Source organism: Trichomycterus rosablanca, chromosome 8 (genome assembly GCF_030014385.1).
Source record: "Trichomycterus rosablanca isolate fTriRos1 chromosome 8, fTriRos1.hap1, whole genome shotgun sequence".
Classification (NCBI taxonomy): domain Eukaryota; kingdom Metazoa; phylum Chordata; class Actinopteri; order Siluriformes; family Trichomycteridae; genus Trichomycterus; species Trichomycterus rosablanca.
The window spans coordinates 31,100,282-31,116,058 of NC_085995.1; the positions used below are offsets into that span (position 1 = coordinate 31,100,282).

General features: G+C 35.9%; 2 protein-coding genes across 2 annotated transcripts; both read left to right on the top strand.

Annotated features, from left to right (window-relative positions):
* Positions 1–4,685: 4,685 nt before the first annotated feature.
* On the top strand, positions 4,686–7,405 carry LOC134319053 (troponin I, slow skeletal muscle-like; the record flags this gene model as incomplete). The annotated part of the gene is made up of 5 exons (XM_063000042.1): positions 4,686–4,775; positions 5,452–5,583; positions 5,691–5,780; positions 5,875–6,048; positions 7,075–7,405. Coding segments are annotated over 5 exons (576 nt in total), but the record flags the coding sequence as incomplete, so codon positions are not given.
* A 1,400-nt stretch (positions 7,406–8,805) lies between these two features.
* On the top strand, positions 8,806–13,627 carry bpgm (2,3-bisphosphoglycerate mutase). The gene is made up of 3 exons (XM_063000043.1): positions 8,806–8,858; positions 12,091–12,712; positions 13,174–13,627. Exons 2-3 carry the CDS (start codon positions 12,112–12,114, stop codon positions 13,341–13,343), a joined length of 771 nt encoding a protein of 256 aa, XP_062856113.1. The 5' UTR covers positions 8,806–8,858; positions 12,091–12,111; the 3' UTR covers positions 13,344–13,627.
* The last annotated feature ends 2,150 nt before the right edge of the window (positions 13,628–15,777 follow it).

The window sequence follows — 15,777 nt, forward strand, 5'->3', positions numbered from 1 at the left end:
CAGAGGTGGAAAGAAACTGCAAAACTGTAACAAACATATTTTAAGACTTTAGATATTTCATTGTGATTTAATAGATTAGGTTAACTTTTTCTAAAGCATGCATGGTTTATGCTGCATACATTAAAATGTAATATTGGCTTATTGCCAGGCACGTGCACAGACATTTTTGGGGGCAGGTGCTTAAGCCAAAAAAAAGGGCACCCATCGCCAAAATTATTAATAAAAAAAATAAATAAAAAAAAACACAGTAGAATATTTAACTTATATATTTATTTTTGTTAACACAATCAACACACATCTAATCAAATAACTCAAATTATCAAATTGCATAAATAAATGAAAAACAGGCAAAAACAAGGCCATATTGTGCACGCTTTTTAATAACCAAACAACTGATACTGATACATCTCCCTCATTTGCTTTGCTGGTAGGTGGCCTAATCCAGGATAAAAGAGAGCTGCTACCCTGAGCTGCTTGCTGTAGTTCCTTTTATTTCTGCTTTTGTATTCTTTCTTTTCTTGGCATTATGCTGCAAAATTTGTAAATGAGATAAATCAATGTTGTGCATAAAAATCAAGAGTGACTTACTGAATCTCTATAAAGGGGAGAACACAGTATACATCATTTTACTGTTTTCTGACAGAGTTGAAGCATTACACTAATAATATACCATTACTAGTATCAATTTACCTCACCAGACTGTCATGTAGCTCAACTTAAGACCTACCTTTGATTTCAAATCAGAAACCCATTTTGGGTAGTTAATGTTAACAATGGGTCTATTATTATGCTAATAAAATCAAATAGACATCTAAATAACATTTTCCTATTTATTCATCATTTTTTTGTATGCTGTTCTATATAGAGCATTATATTTAGCCTTTTACATATATTAGTTTGTAATGTTAATTACCTAGCAAAATTATTCCTCATTTGTAAACCTCAACTGTTGAAGTATAAATGCTTGCATGAAAATAACTCCTTGACTAAAGGTGACTTTTCCTACACGGCGTTTTGGCCAGGATGTTGTAATTATAAAATATTGTATGTTTGTCTCTATTTTCAACACTTTACTGTGAGAGCTACTTGACATTCTCCTGCAAAATGTTTGTGCTCATGCTTTTTTTTTCTTCAGGCTTTCACATAAAAATAAGTAAGATTTTAAATGAAACAAAACTAGTGAACTTGTCTAATTTGTAAAACTGTCTTTAAGTTCTCTGTCTGTCTGTCTGCTGCAGTTTGTCCTTCTCCCCTTCATTAAACATGACAAACATCAGTAAACAGCTGGACAAGGCTTTGAAATCACATATTTCATGACTCATGAGTACAAAACGTGTAGGCTATGCATTATGCATGGATGCTCTTTGTATGAAACACTGTCATTACCTGTCTGTCTGATGCTGCGGGTCAGAGGAGAAGTGTGTAGCAGCGGTTTGGCCTGGCGTTCAGCACTGCATGAGTACTGACCGGAGGAGGAGGAGAGAGGGGCAGGGCGGGAGCTTGTGCGCGCCGCGGATCAGATCGGGGCAGAATTGTAACAAGAACTCAAATAAATGCTCATCAGATATCAAAACACTTTTGGGGGGAATTGATGACAGAGAGGGTAATTTTTATTTTTAATATTGATGAATGTAGAAAAAAAATTGGGCTCCAGCAGAAAGGGCACTTTTCTCATCCAGGGCAAAAGGGCAGGTGCTTGAGCACCACTAGGGGTCTAACTGTGCACGTGCCTGCATACACTATATAGGCAAAAGTATTTGTTCACCTCACAATGAGCTGTACACAATGAGTATTGAATTAATAATATAGTATTATTAGTAGTAATAATTACTAGTTAATTGGAGTGAACTCTATGCGATCATTTTAGCTATAACAGCCACTCTTCTGAAAAGACTTCTCACAAGACTTTGAAGTATTTCTGTGAGAAATTGTGCCCATTTAGTCAACAGAGCATTTGTATGACTGGTCACTGATGTTGGTCAGGAAAGCCTAAACTGATGTTCCAGTTCATTCCAAAGCTGTTTAGCGAGGATGAGGTCAGGGCTCTGTGCAGACCACTGGAGTTTTTTTTTTAAATCAAGCTTTTCTTCATGTCTTTTTAAAGCTTGCACTGTGAGGACAAGAGTAAACAGAAAATAGCCTTTCCTAAACTGTTGCTGCAAAGCTTAAATCATATAATTTCCTTTATTGATCTATCGGCTGAAACTTGTGTATTCAATAATTAGAAGGGGTGTCTGTGGCTAATAAGATTATAGGCAATAACTCGTGGTACAGAACAACCCCATAAAAAGGGGTGTGAGAGCAGTAAATTCCTCAGCCTTCGGGGCATCCTGCTCTCTGTAATTGCTGCGCCCAGCTTTGCACACACCCACCCCCCAAAAAATTTGGTAAAACCATAAACCAGATAAAAGCCAGGAGAAAAAACTGGTTAGGACAGGTTGGTGACTAGGGATACGGGTCACTTTGTGAGCATAAGGTTTGGCAAGGGGTATAAAAACTTTTTGCATGCACAGGATGGGGTCTGTGCTTCAACTTCCTGCGAAGGGTGAAGACTCAGAACGCTGCAGCCTGAGAGCCTGGGGAGAGCTGATTTATTTGCAACATTTTAATAAAACGCTTAACTTTAAAATGAGTGTGTTGACCTGATCAATTATCTAGAAAAGATTCATTAGACACAACATGTCCCAATACTTTTGTCCATACAGTGTATAAGGTATGTAGCTCTAGACATTACGCAATGCTGCATGTCATCTCTCGAACTAATGATGGAAGCATAAACCCACATGGCAGGTTGTGAACAGTGTTAGAGCATGGTGTGTGTGTGTGTGTGTGAGAGAGAGCGAGAGAGAGAGAGAGAGAGAGAGAGAGACTATTGTTTTGTTAAAATGCACATAATATAACAGCTACATAATTATAATTCAATTAGAATGTATTAGAAGTTACTTCCTATAATAAATATTGCAATGTTCAGTGCTGACAAGTTAGACTACATTTCCTATATTACCTTTAAAAATAAAAATATTCCGGCTTGACAAATGTCACTACTTTTTTATTTCTTTTTAATATATTTCCAAATCACATGTATTCTGTTTTAAAGCAAAGACTAGGTTTTAACCAGAATGCCTGAGTATGGCGCTCACAATACAATACATATAAACCACACTGATCTGAGCTATTTGTTTATCTCATTAGGACTTAACAAACAACTACAACCCCCATTCCAGGTAACGTTGAGACATTTTGTAAAATGCATTTTAAACTAATGTGGTATGGTGCCTTGTTGAGGCCAGAAGGATTGAGTGCATCAGGGAAGCAAAATGCAATGCTAACAATTGTAATTTGGATCTGTGATTTTTTTTTTAAACAAAGTACCAAAGAAGATTTCTAATATTTAAAGACTGATAATATTGAATTGTATGTATATAAACAAATGTAGTTTTTGATGACACTTTAAATTTGGGACAGAAGCATTTATCACTGTCACATCACCTTTCCTTTTAATTACAATTTTTAATAAATTGTGAACTTATGATAGCAATTGTTGCAGTTTTGCAAGTGGAATTTTGGCTCATTCTTGCAAATATGAGATTTTAGATACAAGACAACTTTCATGGTCACCTTTGTATAAATATTAATGATGGCATGCAGAATTAGGACTGTCACTATCTTGCCAAAATAACCAGTGATTTCCATCATCTTGATGGCAGCATGTCTCTCTAACATCCTAATATACTCCTTTGCATCAGTGGGACCTTCACACATACGCAAGTCACCCATGCCATGGACACTGCTGCACCCCATATGATGACAAATGTTGGCCGTTCAGTGGAGCCTCTTTGTTCACCCTTCCTCTAGTGAACTGCGGTAAACTATTGTACTGTTCAGGCCATCAGTCATTGAGCAGGACATTTGCAGACAAGGCTCTTCTACATTTCTGAACAAGAACATTGTGGACAGTGGGCTATTTTAGTGAGCCACTCACAAGAGCATGGACCTCTATAAATATGCTGCCTTTCATTGTTCCTTACTCTGAAGTCATTATTCTGTTCTACACAAGGTAAGTTTTAACTTTATTGCTAATAACACAGAGTAGCCTCTGTCTGAAATCTCAGCAGGGTTAAGAGTCAGTCGTAAATTTGGCTGATGGACAGTTTAATTGCTTTGTGCCAAGTGAACCGCTATAACTATAACTGTTATGTTCTTTATATTGTTGTAGATATAACAGATTAATGTTATGACTTTTTTTTTATATACTCACTTGTATATTAATATAATGTAAAAATGCCCAAAATTAATAGTTGGACTAAAATGATAACTTTTTTAACTCTTCATAGTAACCAGAAACAGCCAAGCAGTAGCAATGTCTGAGTCTGGGTAAGTATTTCCAAATACATAATACTAAAACAAAAGTATTTTACATTATATTCTTGTTTTATATATTTATCTTGGATACTTTCTCTATTAACATTGCATTTTCCTCTTTCTGTCAAATGGCATCAGAGTGGTGAGTGAAAATAATTATATTACAAAATGACACACAATTGTATTTTTAATTATAATGAATGCTTTATATCAGACAGCATGATTATTTATTCCGAGTTGTAGTTTAGTACATACAGTACATCAGTATCATGTAAATAAAGTAAACGTATTTACAGATAATGTCTGACCACTTATAATGTCTATATGAAAGTCTACCTAAATGTATTACTTTCTGTTTATTGCAGAAAAAAACAAAGCCAAAGATCTCAGCATCACGGCGATTATTCTTAAAGGTTGGTTATGTTATATTTTTGCTGCAAAACTTCTTTGGAGGGCGCTTGGGTGGAGCAGCAGTAATACACACTAGCCAACCAGTGCTTAGATTTCAAGGTCTCAAGTCTGAATCTCAGCTCCTCTATCAGCCAGCCGGGTGCCAACACACACACACACACACACACACACACACACACACACACAATTGGCTGGGGTTTAAGAATTCATGGCAGACCCTTTGGTGGTTCTTGGATAACATATGACTATCTCTCATCATACAGTGACATTTTTAGTTTTTGTTCTAACCATGTCATATATTTGGCGCCATAAAACTAGCTGTATTTAGATGATCACAGAAAAGTCACCAGCTGTAGTATGTTCCAATTTAGTTAAAAAGTTATATGCCATATACCTGCCATAAAACTCACCACTTTAAAAACAATGATTGACACAAAAACAATTCTTAATGCTCTGTGTGCCGCCCTAAACAATCAAACAAGAACTGCTGTAATCCAGCTAAACACATAGAGAGGACAAATCAGGTTAAACCACCTACCAAATCCTGCTGCACTGGGTTATAATGACTATTAATTGGCTTAGACAATAGATGAGTTGGAGAAAAAAGTATTAAAACCAGACCAACAGGAGTTATGGGTGTTGCCAGCTTTCAGTTATTTATTTTTTTTATTACTGCAGACGAAAGTCCTGAAGAAAGCTTTTGTTTTGCTGGAGGAGGAGAAGAAAGAGAAAAAGATTGAAAGAGAAACAACCCTAAATGAAAGAGTACCATCTCTCAAGTTGGCTGGGTTATCGATTCAAGATTTACAGGTGCCTGTATTGAACATTTGAACAGTAACAAACCTATAATATGAGCCCTATAATACATTAACATGTTACATATTTTATTTACATGTGATCTCATGTTCATTTTACAGAATCTGTGTAAAGATCTGCATCGTAAAATTGATGTTGTTGATGAGGAACGCTATGACATTGAAGCAAAAGTGTCAAAAAATGAAAGAGAGGTGATTACATTCCAGTAAAAATGACTGAATACTTCATATACAAAATAAAAAAATATTTGGAGGGAGACTTTATGTAATGCTCTTTCTTCTTTAGATTGCAGAATTAAACCACAAAATATTTGAGCTGAAGGGTAAAATGAAGAGGCCTAACTTGAAGCGAGTAAGGGTGTCTGCGGATGCCATGCTCGGAGCTCTGCTTGGCGCCAAACACAAGGAGTCCATCGACTTCAAGGCCAACCTTAAGACAGTCAAGAAAGAGGAGGAAAAGGTAAAATCTGTCTATGTGGAATGTTGCATGTCCTCCTGTGTCTCCTTTGGGATTACATACACTTTACCATGAGGTTTTTTGCAGTATGTGTGTCATCAGCTCAAATAAATATGTTGGTAACATAACCGTAAATTTTTCCCTTAAAAAAAAAACAGCCCCATCTCTAAAAGGAGGTGTTAAGTGTAAAGGAAGTTGAGTGTTTTAAATTTATTTAAGGCAATAAAAAATAAATTATACTCTATAGGTACAAAAGCTGGATGAAAAGTTACGTTTCAGGTGCCCTGTCCAGTGTGTATTCCTGGGCCCAGTGTTTTTGACTGGCATTAAACCCAGGATCAGGATGAAATAGTAATGAAGATTCTGGCTTAGTGATCAGAAGGTTACTGCTTTGACCCCCAACCACCAAGCATGGTCTTTAAATAAGTGTCAACTAAATGCCATAAATAAAGAAGCATGAATAATCAAATAACCTCAGGTGACAATAAAAAAATCTATCTATCTATCTATCTATCTATCTATCTATCTATCTATCTATCTATCTATCTATCTATCTATCTATCTATCTATCTATCTATCTATCTATCTATCTATCTAGTTTTGCCTTTATAGAGGTAGTCACAAATGTATTAAACTATTACTGCATTACTCTCCTAATAATTGTGTTAGTGTACTTATTTTTTCCCACCTGGTTTCTGAATGTCGATTTATTTGTGATAAAATGCTATATTAAAATCTGTTGTTTTTTTTATTTTCACCTAAGCTATTAGTTTGTTTATAGCTGTTGGTGAGGACTATTGTTATTTAATGTCCGATAAATAAAGAACCATAGAAGTGCAGGTTGCATTCTTTTCTTCTCAAGACTATAAGTTTACATAATTGTTTACTGACTGCACCAAAGATGTTTATCTTAAGTGTGAAAAAAAATTTAACTGGGTGTACAAATGCTGCCATAATCCTTTACTATTCATTTAGACAGGTGAAAATGGACAAGTTAAATACCATGTTCAAAATGTTATCTTTTTACAGAGAGAGGAAGTGACTGACTGGCGTAAGAACGTGGATGCCATGTCTGGTATGGAAGGCAGGAAGAAGATGTTTGCTGGTACATCATCTTAATAAAAATAAAATGCAAACAATTCATACAACACAAAGTTTACCAGAGCAATGTATTAGTAATGTATTATTATGTATTAGACTAAATGACAAAGCTGTGAATAGCTGACATAAGTGGAAACACACAGAACAACAATGTTTATAATATTATTGTATACTGATAATACACAGTATAATTGTAATAATAATGCTTTGTTGTTTATGTGTGGTGAAGGTTATCAGCCTAATAAAGAAGTCTTTTTCATCCTGTTGACAGTGTTTTGAAACATACAAACATTCATACTAATTTAATTCATCCTCATGGATATTGATCCTGTATTATTATTTGTGAAGTTCAACACTGCAAACAAACATCTTCAACTAGCACCACTGAGATTCGAACCTGTACCTCAGTGCTGGTGGGTTAGTGTATTAGTGCCTGCATATTAAAATATACATTTAAAAGACAAATATCTTTAACTCCCCTAATGAGGTGCTGGATGTCAGGGTGAAAAAAGTTATGTTACAAAAGGCAATTTGAATGTATGGAAAATGGCACCATAAACCTCAATGCTTGATCTAAAAGGTCAAAACAATATAGACATACTGCAAAATGTTGTAAATGTCATAAACTTTGTTTAAAATAATAGAAAAATACGATAGCATGTTAGGGGTGGTTGCAGGTTAAAAACTAACTCCCTTCAGTTCTACCACAGCCCACTAACGGGCTGCTGATGTAGACTACTAATTATTGTCTTTTCAAAGACATTTAGTTCTGTTTAAAAAGCCATTGTATATTAGTGTGGCATAATGTCAGTGGGGGGAAAACTATTAAAAAATATTGTTTTATTTACATCCCCAATTTTAAAGTAGGAATTTTGGGTGAAATGTAAATAAAAACAGAAAATAGTGTGTCCTTCACATTTATTCTATTAAAAACAATGACAGAGAATTTAAGGATTTCACCATCTACAGTCTATAGCATTATTAAAAGGTTTAGAGAATTTAATCTGGATGACTCTGCTTGTTTTAGCAAGAAAATGCAACAAAAAAAGGTAGTGCATATACACAAAACCTGTTGTTTAGTTGGAACATTACATATTGACTTTGTGTGGCATTAATTCATTGTCTTTATAATGGTCAGGGCCACTGTGGGGCTGATTTCATGGGTGAAAGGCAGGAAACACTCTGGACAGGTTCCCAGTTCATCACAGGACAAACACACACACACACACAATGGGTGTACACAACTTACACTTAAGGGCAATTCGGACAAGCCAATCCCCTTTACAGAGCACCTGGAAAACCCTCACACGGCTACTGGAACAAAACAATGTCATGAATGGAACCAAACTGTACTAACTAAATAACTAACCCCGTATCTGCGTTTATACCTACGCAGACCCAGTAAGAACTATATTATTATTATCGTCATATTTGTTTTATTACTAATAACTGGGGTTTTAAACCTGTTTGTTAGCTTTTTAAACATTTCGGCCACCGTATTTGGTATTTTTCCGATTCAGGTTCCTATTCAAATATCTAAATATTTCTAACACTAGTGCCCTAATGTGGCGCATAGATCAAGTCTATTTTGCACCCTTCGTAGGGCTCTTTTGGCATTTGGAATTTAGCCCAGCTTAGTTTACAGCCGGTTACTGTGCAAACCGTATATGGTGACAACGCTTCGTCAATACTCAGCTCTTTGCTGTTTAAAGGTAAGTAATGAATAATATGACTGTATTTTTAGAATTGATCATTATCCAAAAGCAAGTGTGTATATTTGAACTTTTTTAAACAATTATTTTCTGCAATGTAAACACTGTTTGACGGATGTTGTCAGCGGACTCAGAATGCACCAGTTTTAAACTGCGGTGTTGATAAAAACAGTAAGTCTTGTAATAGAAACAGTAGCTATTAATTCTATTAGCAATTTCATGCACTCCACAGCACATTAGTGTATATGTATACTTAATTAATGCTGAGTTATCATAGAGGATCAGACAGGTGCCACAGTCTATCTGACCCCTGACATTTAATCTATCGTCTCTGACCTTTTGCCTTTTCTCATCTAACTGCTTACAGAGATGTTTATATAATTAGTTTTAACTATATATGTATATGACGCTTAATGACGCTTTACATACGTAACACATGATTTTAAAATGTGAAGTTGAGTGTTTATAGATGACAGATTCTCCGGGGAACAGTCATATATGCAAAACATTCTCTCCAGGAATAAGACTGTATAAATGTGTCAACCTTTACAGATGTGGATTCACTGCTTACACTACTGATACAGTAGAAGATAAAGTTTACATATACTTATAGGGGACATACACAATACGTCATAAATGTTTAGGGATTTTAATGATCTCTGGACTTCACAGCTTGGTTTCTGTCCTGACAGTTTAGTGCCCTTATAGAACCAGATGGGTGCCTTTCCAAAGTATGCCCAGTTAATTCAAATAGCAGCAGGTGGATTTCAATTGAGTCTTAGACACATCACAAGAATAATTAAAGCAAACTAGATGCAGCTCATCAGTGTTTTGATTGCCACATCAAAGGGTCTGAATATTTTTGTGAATAAATGTAAAGCACTGTTTAACCCCATAAGCATCTGCATGAAAATAAGTCAAGTCAAGTCAACTTTATTTATATAGCGCTTTTTACAATAGACATTGTCTCAAAGCAACTTTACAAAATCCAGGACCAACAGATACAAAAACCCCTGTTGAGCAAGCCGAGGGCAACAGTGGCAAGGAAAAACTCCCTTAAAATTACAGGAAGAAACCTTGAGAGGAACCAGGCTCAGCAGGGCCCATCCTTCTTGGGTGGTCTGGAGTAGGGCTGGGCGATATGGATCAAAAGTAATATCTCGATATTTTTTCGCTGAACCACGATATACGATATATATCTCGATATTTTTTCATCCCATAAGGTAATAACAAAAAGACACTTCTGAGACAAAGCTACATGTTCCAAATTTTTTACAGGCACTTTTATTAATATTCATGCTGGGGAAGCTTTACACAAGAATTATTTTTCCTTAAAAAAAAAAAAGAACTATTCTAAGAAAATGTTTGTTGTTTTCTAACGTCTCACCTGTCATGTAATGTGAATTACAAATATATTTTTAAGAATGTTAAGTGCACTATAGGGCGCAGGGAGCGAGTGTGTAGGGAACATATCAGAATTTATCGTCTCCCGCTGTGCTTGTGTTCTTCTGTTGTTTTGCACTGAGCTTGTGTGATATTAAATATAGCAGTTCTGTAATACAGGCAGAACTAATCGTTCATGTTACTGTGTAACTATTACAACATTTATAATCAGCGTTCTGCTTCATGCACTTCGTTATTATTTTACAGATTTATTTGTTGTTTAATTGCTGTTTGCTTCTTGTTTACTGCAGAGTTAGTTCATGCAATTGTATCAATTTTTGGTTGTTTATTGGCCAAGAACAAGAAATACTATAATACAAGATAAATAAATAAATGATGTGTCGGAGGTCGGGCGATCATCCAGTATAAACGTGTATATATGAAGTAAATACGTGCATGCGCTTTCGTTTTTTTAAACGAATAACGACTCGTTTTCTTGTTTTTCAACTTTGGGATTTGAAGTGAAAAACGAATGACCAGAGGTACACGGAGCTGGGTCCTTTTGTCTTGTTTTCGGCGTTCTCTACAGAATACATTATTCTGCTGCTCATCTGACACTTCTCCACCACTGAATCCGAATCATCTCCAAATAACTGAGCCATTATTATTCTTTTTACTAAGCAGCTCCTCCACCGTCTCCATGCTATCATGGGAGTTTTACTTACAGAAATGTGTTCTGAGGGCAGAAAGAATTGGCGGTGGGGAGGGGCGAGTTGTGTTCAGTGAGGGAGAGGGGCGGGGCAGGTGAACATGTGCAGAGACAAACTGGGAGAAGAGCAAGACGAACTGTCGGATCTAATTGGAACGCAACATCTATATCGATATAGACGATATTGTCTTATCCTATATCGCGTATGAAAATATATCGATATTTTATAAAATCTCGATATATCGCCCAGCCCTATTCTGGAGGATACTTTAAATAAATAGTATTTACACAAATCATACAAACACAGAATTAAAATGAACTAAAAGTTATAACTAATAATAATAAATAAATATAATAATAGAGTTATTATTCAGTCCAGTCTGTAATAAAGTCTGTAGTGAGTTCTTGACATTCTTGGTGCAAACACGCCAGGTCTCGACTTCATTCCTTAACCTTGGGCAGGTAAACAGGTTTCCATCAGAAGGACCTCGGGGGAAAACAACAGAAGCTGTAGTTAAAAATGTAAAATGCGAGTTGAGAAAAATATCAGTTTTACAGAGAGTTTTAGACTCCGGCAGCCCTAATTATTACAGCATAACTAAAAGGGAGAGCAAGCAGGTAACAAGGTCATAAACCATCTACAGACTGTAGCTCCCTTCCACATAGCCCATTAATGGAAATGGTCCATCACATTGCTTTTTGTCAAGTAAAATTGGATTGATGTCAAAGTTTTGCATAAAAGTAGCAAAGTTCTGACTTAAAGGCCACTAAGTGGCAAGATATTAAATTAGCAGTTCATGCACTGAAACCCTCCCGTTTGGCTTAACTAAAACAATTTTGCAATAAGAGGAGGCCAAATTTCTTTACAATGATGTAAAAGACTTGTTTTTTACTGTTTGTTTGCAGTTGCTGTTAAAATAGTATTAACAGTTATTAGGTGGTTGATACAGGTCTAGGTGTTGCATGATATGTTTTTTTAAACAAACTGTTTTGTTATCTGTTTTACTAAATCATTTAAAGTAAAAATATAGAAAATCAGAAGGACACAAATATATTTTTTACAGCACTGTTTATATTGAGTAAAATAAGCGTCTCCTTAAGTTTATTATACATCTCAAATGGGTGCTTTACACTTTACAGGCTCAGCACTGAACCTCCTCGATGTCGAAGCACAAACTCTTTCTTCTGCGTCATGGTGAGGGAGCGTGGAACAAAGAGAACCGTTTTTGCAGCTGGGTAGACCAGAAGCTGAGCGAGAACGGGGTTTTGGAGGCTCAGGAGTGTGGGAGGTTGCTGAAGCAGCATGGCTACCAGTTTGACCATGTTTTTACCTCCATCCTCAGCCGCTCCATTCAGACAGCTTGGCTTGTGTTGGAGGCCATGGCCCAAGAGTGGGTGCCCGTCACCAAGTCCTGGAGGCTAAACGAACGCCACTATGGAGCGCTGATTGGCTTGAACCGGGCTGAGATGGCACTAAACCACGGTGAAGAGCAGGTTAAGCTATGGAGGAGAAGTTATGACATCACGCCACCCCCCATTGATGAATCCCATCCCTATTTTGCAGAGATCTATAATGATCGTAGGTACAGCACATGTGATGTGCCAAAAGATCAGCTGCCCAAAACGGAGAGCCTAAAGGAAGTGCTGGACAGGCTCTTACCCTACTGGAATGAGGTTATTGTTCCTGAAATAAAGAGTGGCAAAACGATTCTTATTTCAGCTCATGGAAACAGCTGCAGAGCCTTGCTTAAACATCTAGAAGGTAAGCACTGGGAAAACACACCACAATCAACAAAAACTGCCAAACTTTTAACAGCCATTGATACATTTGGTGGTGAAAGTTCTACATAGTCATTGGTACCTTAATTTCTAATTAGTTATTATAAATGACTACAGTTGATTACTTCTCCATGCTCATATAAATAGGGCTAGTTTGACTGAGCCACAAGCATTAAAATGGAAAAGTCTCAAAAGTTCTGTAAAGATCTTGGGATCTGAAGTTGCTTGCAAATGGCTTTAAATGACATCTGTGATCCACTTTCTAAAATCCTCCCAGAGCTTTCTCAGTCTAATTAGTAAAGTCAAATTAGACCTATTTATGTGGTGTTATTTGTTTTAACATCTTGATAGGGATATGTGGTATCGTCCTAAATGACCTATATTTAAAGTAAACTGTACTGAGTATTTTTACCTTGTGTCACACTATTCTTTGTTTCCTAACAGGTATATCAGAAACCGACATTGTTAATGTTACTCTACCCACTGGCATACCAGTTCTGCTGGAGTTGGATGAAAATCTTCAAACAGTAAAGCCCAGAGAGCTGCTGGGTGATGCGGCCAAAATTGAGGCAGCCATCAAAAAGGTTGAGAATCAGGGGAAAATCAGACAGTAAAGCCTCTGGAGCTGATGTGCGATCTGGCCAAAACTGAGGCAGCCATCAGAAAGGTTGAGGATCAGGGGAAAATTGTCGGCGAAAACAAATGAAAATTTTACTTTTTGGTTTGTAAGATTGGTGGAGATGTGTCTATGATCCACTGCTAAACATTTTATCTGCAGTGAACAATTGCTTACTTTAGTTTCTTGATGTTGGTGTTGGTTTGAGAAGTATCGCATGTTGTAGACCGATGTAGTACATATAGGTACACATACAGTGGGGTCAAAAAGTATTTAGTTAGCCACTGATTGTGCAAGTTCTCCTACTTAGAAAGATGAGAGAGGTCTGTAATTTTCATCATAGGTACACTTCAACTATGAGAGACAAATTCTTTAAAAATCCTACCATGTGATTTCCTGGATTTTTTTTTCTCATTTTGTCTCTCATAGTTGAAGTGTACCTATGATGAAAATTACAGACCTCTCTCATCTTTCTAAGTAGGATAACCTGCACAATCAGTGGCTGACTAAATACTTTTTGGCCCCACTGTAGAACTACTTTTCCCACACCCCAGAAGTTTTATTACCATCGATATTTTAATTCAGTACACAACTAGGCTTTAATCACATCTGGGAAAACCACTAAAAGGGACATTTTAATTATTTTAAAAATGTTAATTACAGTGTTTAAAGAGAATTGGTAGATAATATAGTAATGGTATAGTTATACTAATAATAAACCAGGCTTGTGTGTTTGAATTTTATTGGTATCTGGTCTAAATAGAAAGAAGAGCATTGTGTTGTCTTAAACAAGTGTTTTGCATTGACGTGTTTACACCATTTGTTCCAAATAGGTCATTTTAGTAGAAGTCACTGGCAATGAAGTGTTTAACAATTTATGCACTGAAATACAAAATGTACCTCAACATGATTAGCATCTGGGAGGCATTGTAGACCTTATGAAGTGTGAGGTAACCCTTCTAATTATTTTATAGGATTGATAAGCTTTGAATGTTGCAGTTAAATGTTGTACTTAATGGAAATGTTGCGACAGTTATGCTTTGCACTGTGATAGTGAAAGCCAAACAATTCTGTTAAATTTCAGTGACTTAGAAGGATTTTTGCACCTTAAATACTATTTATTAAAAAGGAAAAGCACTTTTATTTAGTTACTAATATATTACTAGGGTATTATTTTTGTTTTATATTTAACTTGCACTTGAACGGGAAATACATAAAATGCATAAGTTACATCATTCAAAGCCCTTTTGTATGTTTTGTGTATCATGTAACCGTATTTTGTCTCTGTGACTGTTATAAATTGCTGTTCTGCCTATTGTCTAAGAGCCTGTTTTTATTCTACTAGATGTTTTACAGTCAGTTGCCAGTTTATAAGGTACAACCACCACATAGGAACATTTGATAAACATAAATTCATGGATTTTGCCGACTCGACTCGACTCCTAACACATCCCAAAGGTGTAATCCTTTTCATAATCATTAAACCAGTTTAAAGACCCTTGAGAAGAATGTCAACCTGAAAGAGAGAACTCCAATCAGAGTAGAACTGCCAAACATATTGATTAGAAAATCAGTATGAATAACGTTGTATTCTTTTGCAGTGACCCTTTCTCTTCAGTTAACCATGCAGCAAAATGCTACACTTAGTAGAGCCAAACCCCCTCATACAGTCAGTCCTGAAGGCTCTCTTTTTGTTATCAGGGATAGGATGTAAACATAGCGTCAGCCTAAAAGACTGTAAACTGTATTGGAGGGTGGTGCAGAGTAGATGGGATTGGTGCCAAATGTAAAGAATAAAGAATATATAGTGGCTACAAGACAAACCTGTATGGTGGGTGTACATAATAAATTGGCAACTAAGTGTACATCAATGCTGGTATTTATTTCTTCTATTATTATGAGGTCAAATTTTTATTGTCAGATGCGAAGTGCATTATGAAAGTATGTTAAGTTATGGTTTTAAGAGTGGGGTTGTGTATTATTATAAGTACTATATTATTTAAATCTATTAATGGTATTATGTCATGGGCTACCTAATTACACACTGAAGACATGAAATAAAACTGCTGGCTGTACAACATGTTTTTGATTGGTTGGTTTTGTTTGTTATTGTTTTTTCCCCCCAAATTATTATTTTATTAGAGTTTATTGCAGTTATGACCCTATATTAATATTACCAAAAGGGGGTACAGCTTTACTATTATGTATTAATTCTTGTATTTATTCTCCACATTTTTATACATCCTCCTTGTAAACAGTTTGGTTAAATGTCTGTTTTTTTGGATTATTTTATTAAGCTAGAAAACAATGACTATTAATATTCAATAATGCATATTTTTATAGACGGTGCACTAATTATAATCTGCGCTACACTAATGTTTACCAGCACACTAATACACAACATTTTTACTTTTACAAAATGATCTAAGTGC